Raw genomic sequence first — 17206 nt, 5'->3', positions numbered from 1 at the left:
CCACCACTTTTCTTGTCTGTATGGTGCTTTGATTTTGCTAAATTTTTTTTTTTTTTTTTTTGTACTGTTGGATAGAAAGTGGAATCTAATTATCTAGCAAATTGACAGTATACAAAATTACAAATTGCTCGTTTTTCGTGCTCTTTCCTTGAACTAGGTTTATAAATAACAGTCAGGGATATCTTTGAGGTAGTACTGGGTGGGAAGGCTACTGAATTTAGACTGTGCTTTTTCTTGCAGGCTTGAACTTATTTTGAGATAATTAGAGTTTACAGTTAATAAATAAAGCTATTAAGAATACTTCTCTAAGTAAAAAACTAGTGTGAAGTTTATTAATTTTTCCCTTCCACTCAGTATGCAGTGTAACAGATGTGTCTTGTTTTTTTCTGTTATTTGTTTGGTGTCATCTCTTGAGAATCTGTAAAATATGCTTATTCTACTAGTAAGCTTTTGCCAAATACAAACATTTTGCAGTTGCCAGGACTTTTACATACATGCGTCTTTAAAGGAAGAACTGTTTCATAAGTGCCTTTTCTACACAGTTTATTCCCCAGATATGCCTTCACGGCTTCCAATCCAAGACATCTTTGCTGGACTGGTTACAAGTATTGGCACAGCAATACGATACTGGTTTCATTATACACTTGTGGCCTTTGCATGGTTGGGAGTAGTACCTCTTACTGCATGTAAGTATTAATTTTTTGTACTGTAGTACTCTTATACTCAGGAAAATATGCCACTTTGTGCAACAAAGTTTGTGAGACCATTGTTAGTTCATTTCTTAAGGTCCTAAATTCAAAGACGGCATTTCGTTTTTCACTTGGAAGTTCTAGCTATTTGATTTTTTTAAGCCAGTTGTGTAATGCAGGAAGGTGGTAAAAGATAGGAGAAAATGCATAAAAGGGCTTTTAAACTTCTTATTCCAGTAAAATGCCTCTTTTCAATTATCATCTTTAGAATATACATGGAACTTTTTATTTGGTACCATTTATTAACATTAGGATAGAAGAATTGTCCTGGTTTTTCTAACCAACTATAAGTCAAATGCACTTTTTTTGTTAAGTATGAGAAGTGAAATTCGTTTACAGTAATGCACAGATTGATTAGTAAAACTCCTCTTAAAAAAAATCTTAAACAAAAACCTATACGTAGTAAAGGAACAGCAAAAGAGAGCACACATTTAAATTACTGTAGCATCCAGTTTGCAGTTCACTTTTAAAATACAAATGGAATGAGATCTCTCCATGTTTCAACAATCTAAAAATACAGAGAAGATGAAAAAAGGCAAAAGGGATGTAGTATTCAGTCAAGGAAATGTTTGGAAGTGCGTCTTTGCAAACAGTAATAAACCTCTTGGACAAAGGAGCAGGGAGCCAGTAAATGCATCTCCCTAGACAGTTTCTCAATATGTTCTGCACTTTTATTTGTAGCTGGCACTGGCTGAGTTTGAGAATAGCACAATACTGTCATCAGCTATAAAAGAATGATCCTGTTTCTGCAGCCTGTCCTTCCTGTACAAGGGAGCGAGCTTTTCTGGGCATGGAATAAGCAAGATTTGCAAACTGCTCTGCATTAAAACTAAAAAATATTTCAAATTTCTGCCTTGGATTTTTAGATGAATCTTAGCTTTCTACTGTTGTCTTTCAAGATGCAAATGTTGTACACTTACTAAAGCTTCTGAAGGACAGCAAATTCATATTCAGTGGATTAATTAAGGTAATTATGTTTCATAAATGTCTGAAAACCTGTTGCTGGCTCTTCAGTAATACTGAAAGGTTACCAGAAGACACCACCTACAACTTAGTTATGTAAGACTTTTTTTTTTTTTTCCCCTAGCAAATGTCATTTTTTGTTTTTAATGCTCATTTACTAAGCCAATATAACTGAATTATGATTTTAATTTACAAGTGACCATTTTTTTTTATTTGTCTTAATTTCTGTCTAACACTGCATATGTACCCCTGTTTATGGATTTCTTTAAGAATTAATATGCTGCACAGGGAGATACCCTTTCAGTCTGACAAACCTGGAAAAATCTGTTTACTTTTGAAATTTGTTATGATCTGTCTTGGGGATGTGATTTTGTATAGATATTGTCTTCTTACGTTAGATGTCTTTAATGTAATCTTTAATTTTTGTAATATTTAAGTACTTTTGCCTTCCCCATTTCCTTCATATGGCTCACATAATTGGGTGTGGCCGGATTCACAAGGAATTATTCTCATTATTTTATATCTGGAAGAAAAAGCATAAAAAAACCCCCAAACCTTTGTCAAACATACCGAAGGAGGTGTATGATTGAACAAATCTGTTTCCCAGATTAACATGCTAGTCGTGCACTTATCCCGTTGTGAGATAAATTCTACATTCTTTTTTGATAATTTCACTTCTTTACTGCATACCCATCTTATATGGGTGAGTAAAAAGGAATTTATCTCTCTGTGCATACCCTCAGCCTAATCGCAGCAGGCTCTGAGATGCTGTTGCTGTTCTGTTAGCACAAAGCATATTTACTTTAATGGATGAAAGTAATTGAATCCAAAGTGGTTTTATTCTTTGTGATAACTGTACTTAGCTGCATGGGTCCTAGAGTGAAATACCCGAGGTACCTATAGAGTATGCAGGGTGAGAAAGAGGTGGTACCCACTGAGTAAAGTGAATGTGTATGCTAAGGCATTACGAAATGCTGGAGTGGGAGTTGGGTTGTCTGAAGTGCCTCCTTTATCTCAAGTTTTAGAAATCACTGTTCACATCCTGATATGGCACACGGATGTATTTTTCTGGAGTTGCTCAGATGCCATTTTTTAAAAGAAAAACAATATAGCTGAAGAGAATGGTTGTATACATGTTTCACGTAATTGTGTAGCTGTTAAAATTGTAGAGATGTGTAACAGAACTACCTGAATTGGCACGAGTAAACTCTGAATGGGATCCAATATGTGAGCAGCAGCAGAAGGGCTAAAAGGAGTATTTGCTGTTTGCCAAAGAACAATGTATGCGTGATTTCAATCGAATCAAGAGGGAAAACAAACAGACTAAAGATAAGGTGCCAAGAAATTGAAGACGACTGGAGAGATAAGATGTACAGATAAGGAAGACAGGAGAATGTGAAATTTGCCTCAGACTCCAGAGGTATGAAAGAAGACAATAAGGCAAAGTTCCCAAATGGCATCCGCTCATACAGAGTAGGAAAGGCCAGTCTAAAATCAGTTCATAAATTCCAATCAAGAAGCCTCCAAGAGATATCATGAGGATTTACTAGCTGGTGTCCTTTGTTTTCAGTGTTGCCCTCAAGTGATCCTGTCCAGACCACGTGGGTACGCACATCTGAGAGGGACCAAGTGAAATCTGTGAGGGAAAATAGCTTGCTTAGAGGTTTTGAGTAATAAAATCTCCTTCCCATTCCATAAAATCTCATAATGAGTTTTGTTAAACAGGTTTCCTACCAGTGTCATGTAATCGGAAGTTAGAAGGCTTGTGTGCTTTGACCTTTTCAGCCTGGCAGAGCTCACGGTGATATCTTGCCCCTTTGAAATTCCCCTGCCATGCAGCTAGATGGTAGGCAGAGGCAAACTGTTGAAACTCACTGGCAGCAGAGGATCAGTATCTTCTTGCTAAATTTGATTCAGTGACTGTTCAAAATAAAATGTGCAAGTAGTACTGACTACAGACTGAAGGCTTTCATTAGATCAGCTACAGCCGTTGTCTGTTTTGTGTTCTAACTTACTCTGGACCTTTGAATTTTGTATTATTATTTTCTGTCCAGTGTCAGAACTTCAGCAGGAGGAGTGGATTGCACTGGGAATATAAGTGTTAACTTCCTCCCAGTGCTACTTATATAAAAGATGAGCATAAAGAGTAGATAGTGTTTGAGCACTTCTGGTGGATTGATTCATGAGGGATATAGAAACTTAAACTTCCTTCTAAGTTCCAAACAGGTTTAACCAAGAGGTAGTAAATGACCGATTTAGTGCAGGTCACAGGAACTATATTGTGCCAGTATTGTCCATGGATACTTATGCCTGCCGAAAGGGTGGAATGAGAATCTGAAGAGTTGCGTTTCTCAGTGTGAATTTATACCACACTTTGTTTCTTCATGCAGGTCGTATCTACAAGTGCTTGTTTACTGGCTCTGTGAGCTCACTACTGACACTGCCATTAGATATTCTGTCAACGTAAGTACTTAAGCAGTTTGATACAAATAACTGTTGCAGTCAGATTGCCGTGGAAATGGTTGCTTTGGAATTGAGGGTCCCTTTCTTCCAGTTATACTTGTTACCTTCCATCATCTCATGCGAGCAGCTGCCCGTTACCCTCCATGTAATGAGATGTATGGCTGACAGTATTACGGTAGAAATCATTTCACGTTGAAGTTTTGTTATGCAGGATCTCTGGAGATGGAAAACTGGCTTTACAAAATGGGCCCTGGTTAATGGAGGTTTGTATTTGGTGTCAAGAAAACTTACGCAGCAAAACTACACTTAGTAATAAAAAAAAAAAGTAATTTCCTACAGTTTAAATCAGATGCCGCATGGTAGAATATTAATATGTCCTACTAATAGGATTAATGTCACATTCTGTTTGTGTTGTTTCATTCTTATATTTTGAATTTAATTTTATCCAGACTGAATCTCTTACGTGATAGGGATTTCTTTTTTATCGGCTTGCCTTCTAGCTGACACTTAGATTTTAATGCTTCAATCACCATATGCTATTGAATATTGTCTATCTTTGTCTTTTTTAAAATCAGTTTTACTTAGTCAGTAAATAACAACATACCAGAGTTTCAGTCTGGTTCTTACTTTTTTCATTATATTGAATCTGAGGAACTGAAACTCAGTTTGAGTAGAATCGGTTGCACATCAAGCAAACTTGGAATTAATGTCCTGCGCAGTTCAGCTAAGTCATCTCAGTTGGGATATTTGATTTGAGACATCAGGTCATGTTACGTTTCATTAATTTTTATTAATGGAGATGCTCGCTTGAGACTAATAACAATGTTTTCTCCTGTTACCTCCCCGTAAATGTAGACTTTATTTTTATTTTTCCGAGAAGAATCTGAAACAACTGAAGGGAGGGCACGTCTTCTCATGTCTTTTAGAGTCCAGGGAGAAAATAAAGGCCTCCAGCACGTGCCAGATTTTAATGGCATGTGAAGCTGTGCTTTGACATGTATTTCTTCGACAGAGTCCGTTTCAGTAGCACCTTGTGCCATCTTTTAATTTTGGACTTCGCGTCCCCATGGTGCTCACTGCGCTCTGCAGGCGCAAGTGCTTGTGCAGCTGCACGGAGGGCCAGGCTGGTTCTCCTCTGAGGATGGCATAGTTCTTATTTTAAAGAACGTATTGTAGTTGATTAGTTTCCTGAGCAAACTCACCACGGCCGAGGAGTAGTGCAAGGGGTGGGAACAAGTGGGAGGGGGTGTGCAGAATTAGGGTGAGGGTTGCTGAAGCCAATTGAAGTACCTCTTGCATGGCATGAAACCCTAGCTTCAGTTGCCTAACTGAACTTTGTTTTGCTGCAAATTCAGTTACGCATGACTTGCTAGGTTAGGTTTTTTAAAGTATAGAGAGAATATCTGGGGTAGAAGACTACCCAAACTGTAGAGCAGTTGAAGGCAAACCCTGCAGTTCCATTCTTTTGGTTAGGGTAGCTCGGCAGATAAAATGTTTCAGTGGACTGGGTATTAGGCATCTGGACGTTTAAACAGGCCTTTTACTATGGCAAGTCATTTACTTAAAGACCGTTGTTTCCTTTGTTATTTTTGAAGATTGTTTTTCCTGAGCTACTCTTGAAGTTTTTCTTCATATTGAATCAGATCCTGTTTTGCAGGAATCTTTATGTTTAAACAGTAGTAATTTCACAAACCAAACCAGAGGGAAATAAAACTTCTTTCAAATCAGTGTTTGTGTTTGGCACTGAAAACCATTTGTACACAGGTATGTACAGCCTTAATAAAAGAAACCTTCTTGGAACAGATTAAATTAAGTTACATCTAGATACTTTCTTCACCTAGACACATAAATAAATGCAGCTTTTTGCCCAAATACCAGTTTATTTGTTGATTTGGCCTAGGAGGATCTGTTTGTGGTAGTTAGAAATGACTAAGTTTAGTCTTATTAGCAAAATATGTCATTGATGTTTGGTTTTTTTCCTTTCTTTAACAGGGAGAACTTACTGGCTGACTGTCTGCAGGGCTGTTTTGTGGTAACGTGCACTCTGTGTGCATTTATCAGCCTTGTTTGGTTACGTGAACAGATCGTCCATGGAGGAGCACCACAGTGGTTGGAACAAAATCAGCAACAGCCACTTAATGGTGTTGGTCAACAAAATGAGGTAAAGCTTAACTGCTCAGTCGTTCATGATAAATTTAGAAAATATGTTTTTGTGAATGAACACATTATCAGAACCCAACAGTAACATTATTTTACTGCAGGGTATCTGTATTTGTACATTGGCAAAAGTTGAACATGTGTTCCTGTATAAGCTCAATGACACTACTGTTAAATTTTTGGAGTTCTGTAAAATGGAATGTTAATGGATTTGTTACAGTATCACTTTTGTAAAGTAACTTTAACATTACTTTGATTCTTACCTCTGTATCTCTACATTTTTTTAGGGTAATTTGGTGCTTATAAAGCTGAATTGTCAGCCTTACTCAATGAAGATGCAGCTTGCTTTTATTTTGTCTTATTCATAAGTATTTCAGTGGTTCATGAGGTCATAATTCACTGTTCTCAAAGCAGTTGGAGGTTTTGTTGAATCCTCTGAAGGTGGAGCTTCTCTGCCCTCCCCCTGCCCTCCGACACATACACGCACACCTTTAGTGTTAACAGGGGCCTCTTGGTCAGGAGAAGATACGATACAGCAGTACGTGCATGGGGGGAAATAATTAAAATTTAGATTTCTTTTGTAATAAATGTCGATTTTTTTTTTAAAGACAGAGATCCTCAGCTTGATGACTGACTTGGCTTGTCCTTGAATTACCATCTTTCTAATTGTTGTGGTTTGAGCCTGGTCGGCAGCCAACCACCCGGCAGCCACTCCCCCTCCCTCCCCTCCCTGCCACCTGGGAACGGGGGAGGGAATTGGAGGGGTGAAGGGAGGCTCACAGGTTGAGATAGAAACAGTTTAATAATGGTAATAAAGCGAGAACAATGACAGCAATAGAAAATATAAACGGGCAATGCAGCATGCCATTGCTCATCACCCACTGACCAATGCCCAGCCCGTTCCAGGACAGCGACCCCGAAATACCAAGATCCCACAATCACAATCCTGGAAGCAAGAGGGAGGGAGAGAGAGGGAGAGAGCCCCTTCCCGCCCACCCCTCCTCTATACAGGGACCATGACTATGGAATATTTCCATATTTTCCTCTATACAGTTCCATGCTATGGAATATTTCACTGGCCAGTTTGGGGCTGGTGCTCTGGCCGTGCTCCCTCCCTGCTCCCTGTGCCCTTGCGCACGGGCAGGACACGGGCAGTCGGAGAGTCCTTGGAGTCTCAGCAGCAGCTGAAAACATCAGTGTGCTATCAGCATTCTTCCCATACCAAACCCAAAGCTAAATCCAAAACACAGCACTCTTCTAGTTCCCAAAAAAGGAATATTAACTCTGTTTCAGCCCAAACCAGGGCAGTCCTGTAATGATAGTTTTCATAAGATCAAGAGAGTTCCCCTCTATTGAACACTGGTGAGACCACATCTGGAGTGCTGTATCGAGATCTAGGCTCCCCCAGTCCAGAAGAGACGTGGACGTGCTGGAGTGAGTTCAGTGACGAGCCAACAGATGGTTAAGGGCTGGAGCATCTGACATATGATGAGAGGCTGAGAGAGCTGGAACTGCTCAGCCTGGAGATGAGAAGGCTCAGGGTGAACCTCATCAGTGTGTATGAATGCGCCTGGAATTTCTCTTCCTCTTCTAAAAGGCTTAGTGGTCCCAAATGTAATGCTTATCTAGAAGTGTGGAGAGATGTTGATCAATTTAACTGAATACTAAATCCTGATTCTGCAGGCTCAGGCTGTTGTGAATGGAGGCGTTGAAAATGCTGTGCTTGATCAACCTGCAAACCCAGCTGCTGAGAACGTAGTTGTAGGTGAGAACCCTGAAATTCAAGAAGAGCAAGTAGATGAAGAGGAGGAGGATAATGAAGATGAAGAAGATGCTGTAGTAGAAGATGCAGCAGATGCAAACAATGGAGCACAAGGTAACAGGTGACTCAAAACAGTAATGTTCTAGGGTTTTTAAAATATAAGTTAAACCATTGAAAACAGAGTGTCGGAATTCAAGGAAGTTGTGTAAATTCCCCCTTCAACTTACCTTGTTGTTGCAAATTTCATGTACTTCTTTTGAGTGCTGAAGCATTTGCTTGCTGAAAAGCTATAAGCAGTTATGAGTTCAGTGTTATGCACTTAAATCTTTTTGTTCATTTAAAACATAGCATGGAGTGGTTCGATCTTGTGTTGGGTGAGTCTAATAGCTGTAAAAACGGCCATTGTCTCCTCAGATGACATGAACTGGAATGCTTTGGAATGGGATCGAGCAGCAGAAGAGCTTACTTGGGAGCGAGTGAGTAAGAGTCATTTTCTTGAATAAATCAGACTCAGGCTTGAAATTATTTGTAGTATTGCTGTGTTAAAATCCATTTGGGATAGATTTGGATGCCGTTGTCTAGTGTGAAAACTATCAGTAAGAGTCTTCAGTGACCGAAAAATGTAACTGTATTGAAAACAAAATGTTATGCTGTTTGTTAACTATCAAAAAGACATTTATCTGATTTGAAATACAGTAGCAGCTTAAAATGTGTTTTTAGCACAGGCTTTTCTGAAGTCTTCAACTTGGTCTGGTTTAGAAATGAACTGCAGCTTGCATTGAGGATGCAAGAGGCCACGTTAGAAGCACATAGGTGTTGTGTTATATATAGTTTAATGCTTAATTTTTGTATTTGTTAAAGCATTAAACTAAAGAACAGAGAGAAACAGAAATTTTGCTTAATTTATTTACATATTTACAAAAGACAAATTTTGTTAAAAATGATGGAATGATTTAATGTAATGTTGCTTCTGTTTTGTTTATGGATCACAAATTCCATGATTAGAGCATGACTTGCACGTACGCTGCAATCATAGGGTAGTGTAGAAACCCAAGAACTAGTTTTTTGTAGCAGGTTTAGGAGTAGCCAACATCTGAGCTCCAAGTTCACCACGTGCAGCAAAATCTACCTGGAGGTAGATACAGCAGCTTCATGTGATTTACCAGTGTCACCAGTGCCTACAGCAGACGGTTGTGAAGCTGGGCACTGTGTTCCTAGGTAGTGATCTAGTTGTTGCCTTGATTGCAGTGTAGTAGAAATACAGTTTTCATCACTAGGGAGAGTTCTCGATCTTTGTTTTGTATATAGTGTGTCCTGGCTTTGAGTGAGTGGGAGGGGTTTTTGGTGGCAGGGGAGGGGGCTATCGGGGCGGCCCCCCGGGAGAAGCTTCTCGAAGCTCCCCCAGCTCCACGTCAGCTCCACCTCTGCACCAAAACTGAGCCCATCAGCTGCGCCTCTGCCAGAACGTATTTAAGAAGGGACGTGGTGACGGGCAGTGGGACTGGTGAGGGGGAGTTGGGGCAGCTGCGTGAACACCAAGGTCAGTGGGGGAACGGAGGAAGAAAGGGGGGGGGAGGTGTGCCGGAGCAGAGACCCCCCTGTATCCTGTGGGGAGATGGCAGGGCGGCCCCCCCTGCCACCCATGGAGATCTACGGTGGAGCAGACATGGATTTACGGCCTGTGGCTCCTGCTCAGTTGATCAAGGTTCTGTGCCCAAAGAAGGCCGGGGTCTCGTGGGAAAAGGCAGCCCCGCTGCTGTAATTCAGCGCTGGGAGGATTGCAGCATGCGGGGGAGTCCCACACCGGAGCAGCTCGGGAAGGGCTGCAGCCGTGGGAGGGAATCCAGTCGGAGGAAGTTAGTGACCCATGACGGAGCAGTGTGGGGAACGCTGCGGCCCGTGGGAGGGACTCATGTTGGAGAAAGTTTGTGGAGGACTGTCTGCTGTGAGAGGGGGACCACGATGGAGCAGGGGGAGAAGTTCCAGCAGCTCCCCCCATCGCAGATGGCAGAAGCAGCAGCGCTGCCTGCACCCCCCAGTCCCTGCCCCTGCGCCACTGGGGGAGGAGGTAGAGATATCGGGAGCAGAGCTGAGCCCGGGAAGAAGGGAGGGGTGGGGGGAAGGTGTTCTCAAGGTGTGGCAATGCTTCTCACTGTCCTGCTCTGTTATGTGTTAGTGTCTGTAATAAGTGTATGTTCTTTTTTAATTCCCCTAACAAGTCTGCCTTCTGCCCATGACCATAATGGGTGATTTGCCCCTCCCAGTCCTATCTCAAACCCCAAGCCTGGCTCATTTGTCCCTTCTCATTGCTGGAAGAGAAGGGATGTGTGAGCGGCTGCGTGGTGCTCAGTTGCCCTCTGAGCTCAAACCACGATATAGTAAAAACTTGTTTGTTTTGAAAGAATTTTAGTGAAAAAGGACAGACATAAACTCATGTTTCCAAACCATTCTACTGTGTATCTGAAGATGAAAACATTGTTTCTGAACCCAATTAATGTGCTGGGAAGTGTTGATGTACTCCTAACTGAAAATACTTTGATGCCTCTCCTTTAATACCGAAATCAGTTTCAGGAAAAGCTCATAATAATTTCCAACCCTGTGCGCTGGCATGGGCCATAGACATGTAGTTGGCATTTAGTGTCAGAACCGGGGTAGGCTGTTCTGCTACTTCATCTTGTGAAAATAGAATGCAAGCTTTTTGCATGTTCAAAAATATTTGCATGTTGGTTTACTCCTTTAAATGTGTACAACTTCATTATCCTGGAACTTAGTGCAAAACCCTGGTACAAAATAGCCTTGAACCTGGTGCTTTACCAGTAATTGCAAAGGAGTGTCTGGCTTGAAATAGTAAGAAATCCTTGAAGTTGGGAGAAAGGAGAGTTTTTTATATTTTTTTAATAGATGCTCTATTTTTGGCTGTTCTGTGGATACTTCCCAAAACAGCTGTGCAGAGTGATGGAGGATTTGTTTCCTGTCTTCCTTAGCTGTAAACTAATTTGGTTCTAAACTTAATAACACACAGCATAGCAACATTATCCTGTTACTGGTTGCTTTTATACATGAAAGGTAAAATATTAACCTTTGACTTTTTTCAGTGCAACATAAACCGATACTTTGCAATTAGGAAGGAAAAAAAAAAATTTGCTCGTGTATTTTAACAGAGTTGTTTAAGCGTGTTTTTAAGTAACAGTTCAATCACTAAAATCTTTTGTAATTCCAAAATCTTTGTCAGAGTCTTCAAAGTCTTGCGGGGAAATAGCCCATAAATGGATTATATGTTTGATTTGCCATATATTGCATGTGCATTAAGATATTCCACATGTCCTTGGGCAGCTGAGTTTACTGTGTTGAACGAGGGCTTGGTTTCTGTCTTTATCCTTAAGACTTTATGTCCAGCTTCTGTTGGCTGAGCAATAATAATAGCTTTTGACTGTATGGGACATGAAAAGTTGGTGAGAAAGAGGCTTCTAGGATACTTATTTTAGACGCATGTTGCTTAGTTTTTTTCTGAGTAAATAAAATTAACTTATCTTCACAGATGCTTGGACTTGATGGATCTCTGGTTTTTTTAGTAAGTAAAATCCTATATTTCAAGAATTTCTATAGAAGCCTTTTTTTTTTTAAAGTAAACTATTTTTTAAAATTATATAATTCTATTTGAAATCTGTATTTTCATAAGATATATTCTTTAAATAGACTTCCATATGATGTCGTGTTCATGCAAACTTTTTTAGGAGATTCACAGTAGAGTTGTGTGTGTGTAGCATAAAAGTGGAATTTCTTAAAAGGCATAGGTAACTTTGGATCACGTACTGCACTGTAAATCAGTTAGACCATTTAAAAAACCGTACGCTGAAAGTACATATCTGTTCTAGCCTTAAGTTTTGCTCTTTATGTTATGGTTAAAGGTGTCCTCTTTCAGACTGCTGATTTGCCCTAGTACCGCTAGAACACCACTAGTGAATTTTTAGTGTGGACTAGATTTTTAAATTTAAGATATTCAGGTATGTTTCTTGACTTTATTTGGGGTTTGGGTTTTTTGTTGCTCCCTAGAATTTTTCCGCTCTTTAATATTATTTTGATTGATACCAGTATCAGAACTTATTTTAAAATCTTCACAGTAGTTAGTTTGTCTTGTGGAGCACGTGGCTGTTAAATTAGTTCCAAAAATCTTTATGATTACGATAATTTAGCGCAGCAGTCCTAAAAACTCTTACCGATCCAAGGCAGATCTTCCAGGGGGCTTTTTTACAGTTTCTTGGAAGGGCTCTGTGTGCTGCCCACCCTGCCTGGCTGCTGGAGGGGTCTAGGGCTGACTTCAGGGTCGGGGGGAGAGTGTGCAAAGAGTTGATGGCAGCAAAACTTTAACCCATCACAGCTACATTCATTGAGTATCAGCTGCCAGATAGCTTACTTTCAGTAATTTATATTTTAAAGGGGAAAAAGATCTGTGCTCTCTTCCGGCACTATAAATTTTACTTTGTTTAATGTATGAAATATGAAATACAATTCTTAAATATGAATGTGTTCACTAGATAGCGTAGTGGATAAATGTCTCTTGTCTGAAATAAAGTGTCTCATATTTTCATGTAATGTCGCATGTTCAAAATGATGCAGCTTATTATGTAATTAGTGATTGGCCTTAAATAATAGAAAAAGAATTAAAATTCCAGTGTATTTATGATGGAGTTTGCGTCTTAGCTAAAAGTAACATTCAAAACCAGACAAGCTGTCATTTCTATAGTGAGAGCTGTTGGTTTTGTAAATGGGTTTCTTGTGACAATGCCTAATTGTTAAAAGTTCAGATGAACATCATCTCATTTATAAAACAAATACCTGCATACGTTTCATATACTTGATTTTAAGGGCTGAACTACTGATTTTAAAATAAAGGATTATTTTTACAAAAAAAAAAAAAAGGTGTTAAAGCAAATATAAGTGCTCTTACCTAGGTAAATGTCCATGAATATCAGCCCTGCATGTTTTGGTCTGTGTTAAAGCAAATTTCTTTGCTCTAACATGAGATGTGCGAGTTCTGGTAATAGCAGGCAGTTGAAATAAGAAGTTTAGATACAAAAGTGAAGTCACTTATTTAAACGACTGATTGTCCCGTTTCCTTGTCTTCCTCCCTCCTTCCCTCATACTCCTCGCAGGAACATGTCTTTTGGGTGGTATCTCTAAATACGTTGTTCATACTTGTGTTTGGTAAGTATCATTTGCTCTTAGGTTTTAAAAAGTTCCTTCTTTTTGAAGTGATAATGCAAGTTGGTTTTAAGGCTGTTCTCTCAGAACAAATGAAGTTGTGTTATCCAGAAATGGAACCACAATCGAACTAAGACTATGAATAATAAATCTTTATTGCTTCTAGTTTTGTCATTTGAATTCCTTTAAGCGAATAGGCTTAAAATGGGAAATCTACCAAAAGCTTAATAGTGTCAACCAAAGCAGAGAAAATATTTGTTTGGAATACTGTTAAATTAAAGGAGGAACCTCCTGGAATTTAATTTATGAGAAAATGCAGTATTTTTAGGAATGGCTAGGATTTTTTTTTTCCCTATAGTTTTCACTATATATAGTTAAATAACTTTTTCCAACAAGAAATCCATTTTTGAAGCTCAAAATTGGGAGGGACAGGGGCACACAGGAATGTAGCTGACTGTGTAGGGTCATCAAATACAATTTTGTGTCCAAAGTTACTACAGAACAGCTTTCCTTAGTTCACAAAATTAGACTGACTTAAATTTTAGAAAATAATAAGTTCTAATCAGTGTCATGTTTTATTTTAGTTTCCTTGTTCCTTCTTGTAGATGCCGAAGCTGAATAGCAACTTTAAATGTTTTCAAGATTCTTTCTAGTACAAGATAGGAGTATTGCCATGTTCTGATTCCACGTGTAGTTAGTGCTAGGAGGATTTCTTGGACATAAGCTTGTCACAACTTTAAAAAAAAAAAATCCCCAAACCATGGGTGCATATTTCTTAATCATTTTAACCCTAAAAGAAAAGGGTTAAATGCCTGCTTTATTGTAAATAGCAGTAAGCTCCCCCTTGACAGTTTCTGAAACTCTTATTTTATATTTACTGCTTAAAATATCTAGGATAAATTTGCATTTCCACTCTGGTTTTGCTGCAGAAAGGGGGGTAACAAATTTAAAAAAAAAAAAAAAAAAAAAAAGGTTTTTTTCTAAGACCCTCCTGAGAGGCATTAGACCATGATACAGATTATTTCTTTTGGGTGTTTTTTTGCTTTGTTCTTTTTTTTTTTACCTTACACCTGTTGAGTGACATAGGAGAATAACAGCTCTTCCCTGTGCCTCAGTTTTGCCTGTTTCACTGCTAACAAGCTTTTGGATTATGGCGCTCGAGCGCGTTAGTGTTGTTAATTTGACAGAACTGTGTGCAGGAGCAGCAGCGTTGTAGTGAAAAGACAGAGCATTTTACACACTCAGAGAGATACCAGACACCAAATTTCAATTGCTCTGAATTACCAGTTTGGAAAGGGTTTGCTCACGTTGCTTTGTTTTTTTGAGTGGTCTTTTCTTGGCAGAAGAGTTTGAGCTTAAAAAACTGAAGTCATACCGTAGATAAAAACTTTTTGCTGGCAAAGTAAAGCTCACAATACTGAACCGGTGATTTGAGCATCTAGTTACTGAAACAAGTCACCAGATCAACAGAAAATAAAAAGAATTATCATGTATATTTAATTCGCAAAAAGCTATAATTGTTCTAATAGGGGTGGGAAAATGTTTGAATTATTTCTTTCTGGTAATTAGTCTATTTTAATCTGTAGTTATCAGAAGTTAATTAGGTTTTTAGCCGCTGTAAAATTTAGTAGATAATAACTATGAAATTTTTAAGTCCTTGGTTTAAATCCAATAAGAAATGAGTAATAAGAATAATTCACAAGCTTGTCATATAGATGATTTCAGTAGCTCTAAATGTGCTTTAACGAGTAGAGAAGGGGAATGACTTTCCCAAGCAAGTGAACAGGAGATCTAGGAATTTAATTTGTGCCTCTCAGGCCTATTTTTAGTATCTTTCTCACTAAGTAATACTGCCTAATTTACAACTGCCAGATCTCTAGTTATTTGCAATTACAGTACTTGTGAGTTCAAATGTCACAGGAGGTACTTTGTAAAATATAAAGCAGAAGGAAAGCATTTGGAACCTCAATTACTGGTCCAGAAATTCTCCTATGTTGCTCTCTTAGAAGAGTTAACTAAGTTCAACTTAATTCATATTTTCTGTAGCTCATTTTATTACTCACAGAGGAGTTTGTACTCCTTCGTGCTTTTTATTAGAGGGGATCTATTACAAATGCTTTTTAAAATAAAGTGATTTTAAAAAACATGATAAAATGTGCACTGTCATTCATAAAACTGTCAAAGATACAACTTTTAAGTATGAGTCTGCCCATAGGAGTTGCAAGTATGATTTTTTTTTTTTTTTTTTTTTATCTCATGTTCCTTCTTTGTTCTTACTGGGCAGGAAAAGCTCATGTCCTCCCTTTAACTTTTAAATTTTTGCTATTCCCAGTAACTGCAGATTTCTCTGAAAGAAACATATGTCAAAACGTTCTGATCATTAATGACGGTAATAAAAGTCCTGCTAAATCTTTTCCTAGGTTTTTTTTTTTTTTTTTTTACATATTGGTCATATGGAAATGAGGAGAGGAGAGAAAATCATCAGGCTTTTCATTTGAGGGTACGTTCAGTCTGCAGTAGTCCCGAGAGTGGATTATCATGGTATGGCAAAGGCAATATATGTGAAAATAAAAGCTTGCAGTTCCTACAGCCCCGTTCCTTCCTATTGACTCCCTCCCATAGGAGAGTGACCTTGAATTCTGTAGTCCTTCGTAGCTTGGCTAGAAGACCACAACAAGCTAAACCTACTACTTGATCCTATTGCAAATACACAGGTGTCCAAAAATAGGAAAAGTGCTGGGGTTTTTTAATTCATTCCTCCTGAGACCTCAGGGTTGGAAAGAGTGGGATCTCAGGAAGGATAACAGTTCTTAGTACATTAATTCAAAATAAAAGACTTCTCACTTGCTCCTCATCCTTTCACTGGAGCGTTGTCTTTCTCTATGTCATCTTCTCTTGCCTTTGCAGATGTCTGCATTTTTCACAGTATTCTTAAGAATTAAAGCACTAAAACTGAAACCTTGCTAAAGCAAGTCCCATCTGACCAAGATGTAAAAAGGCTCCCTAAGTATTTCAGTGCATGGGAAAGAGTGAGTATGCAGAACAGGTTCCTACACCAGTCCGTAAGCCCGATACCACCCTAGTTATGTAAGACTGAGAAATTAAATTAATTTACACACAGCAAGATGAACTAAGCAAGAAAAGACTCTCCTTATTCTGTGTAGTTTTATATCGTTTGTGGTCTTTCGGTGTGAATTCTGATCTGACATTCAGTGTTTGTAACATAGAAATATAACACTTGGAAATATTTGCACAGAAAGTAATTTTTGTTAGTTGTATTCACAAAATTAATGAGAAGTAGAATAATTACCACGTTCGAATAAACCTCCTGCAACGAAGGCTCCATTTAGCAGTTTTCATGGCATTTTTTCCTCTTCTTTCTGTTATGTTATGCAGCATTTTGTCCATACCATATTGGTCACTTCTCCATTGTTGGCCTGGGCTTTGAGGAGTATGTAAGTACTGTCTTATAATTTCAAAATGAAAAAACTGCTGCTACTTATTTAATCACCAAATTTTTGTAGCATCCTTCAAATCTTATGCAAGATTGCAAAAGTAACCTGGAGTATGTCTCATTTTTTCCTCTTCAAACCTTTTTAAATCTATGATTAAAAATGTTGTCTTACTCTTTCCCTCTTCCTCTATTATTTATATTTTAAGGGAGGTTTCCTTTTACAAAAAAAAAAAAAAAAAAGCATACTTTTTTTTTACAGCCTGTAGTTCTTCGTGTGCATTTTTAATTTCTGTACTAAGTAATCTTCATGGTTGTTGATAATAGGTCGTGTAAGGTAACGCTTTTTGTTTCATATAGAGAGGTGACCTCGTGTTTGAAGAAAGTAGTTGTTAGACTTCCAGTAAATGTAAACATTTTCTACTCTTGATGGGAGATACCGAATAGTAGTAGATTATT

General features: G+C 38.5%; 1 protein-coding gene across 5 annotated transcripts in view; it reads left to right on the top strand.

The window, feature by feature from the left end:
* Window positions 1–17206, top strand: part of MARCHF6 (membrane associated ring-CH-type finger 6) — a 55997-nt gene that overhangs the window by 14555 nt on the left and 24236 nt on the right. For all 5 annotated transcript variants that reach the window (XR_006166898.1, XM_042806868.1, XM_042806866.1 and 2 more), the window contains exons 4-11: window positions 543–686; window positions 4103–4175; window positions 6168–6336; window positions 8016–8208; window positions 8509–8570; window positions 11633–11665; window positions 13248–13299; window positions 16693–16751. Coding sequence is in view for 4 of the 5 variants with exons in the window: in XM_042806868.1 (XP_042662802.1) it covers window positions 543–686; window positions 4103–4175; window positions 6168–6336; window positions 8016–8208; window positions 8509–8570; window positions 11633–11665; window positions 13248–13299; window positions 16693–16751 (785 nt within the window). In the remaining variant the exon portion in view is untranslated. The remainder of the gene's footprint in view (window positions 1–542; window positions 687–4102; window positions 4176–6167; window positions 6337–8015; window positions 8209–8508; window positions 8571–11632; window positions 11666–13247; window positions 13300–16692; window positions 16752–17206) is intronic.

Source organism: Tyto alba, unplaced genomic scaffold (assembly GCF_018691265.1).
Source record: "Tyto alba isolate M040663 unplaced genomic scaffold, T.alba_DEE_v4.0 Super-Scaffold_48, whole genome shotgun sequence".
Taxonomy (NCBI): domain Eukaryota; kingdom Metazoa; phylum Chordata; class Aves; order Strigiformes; family Tytonidae; genus Tyto; species Tyto alba.
This window is presented reverse-complemented; position numbering and strand designations above follow the sequence as displayed.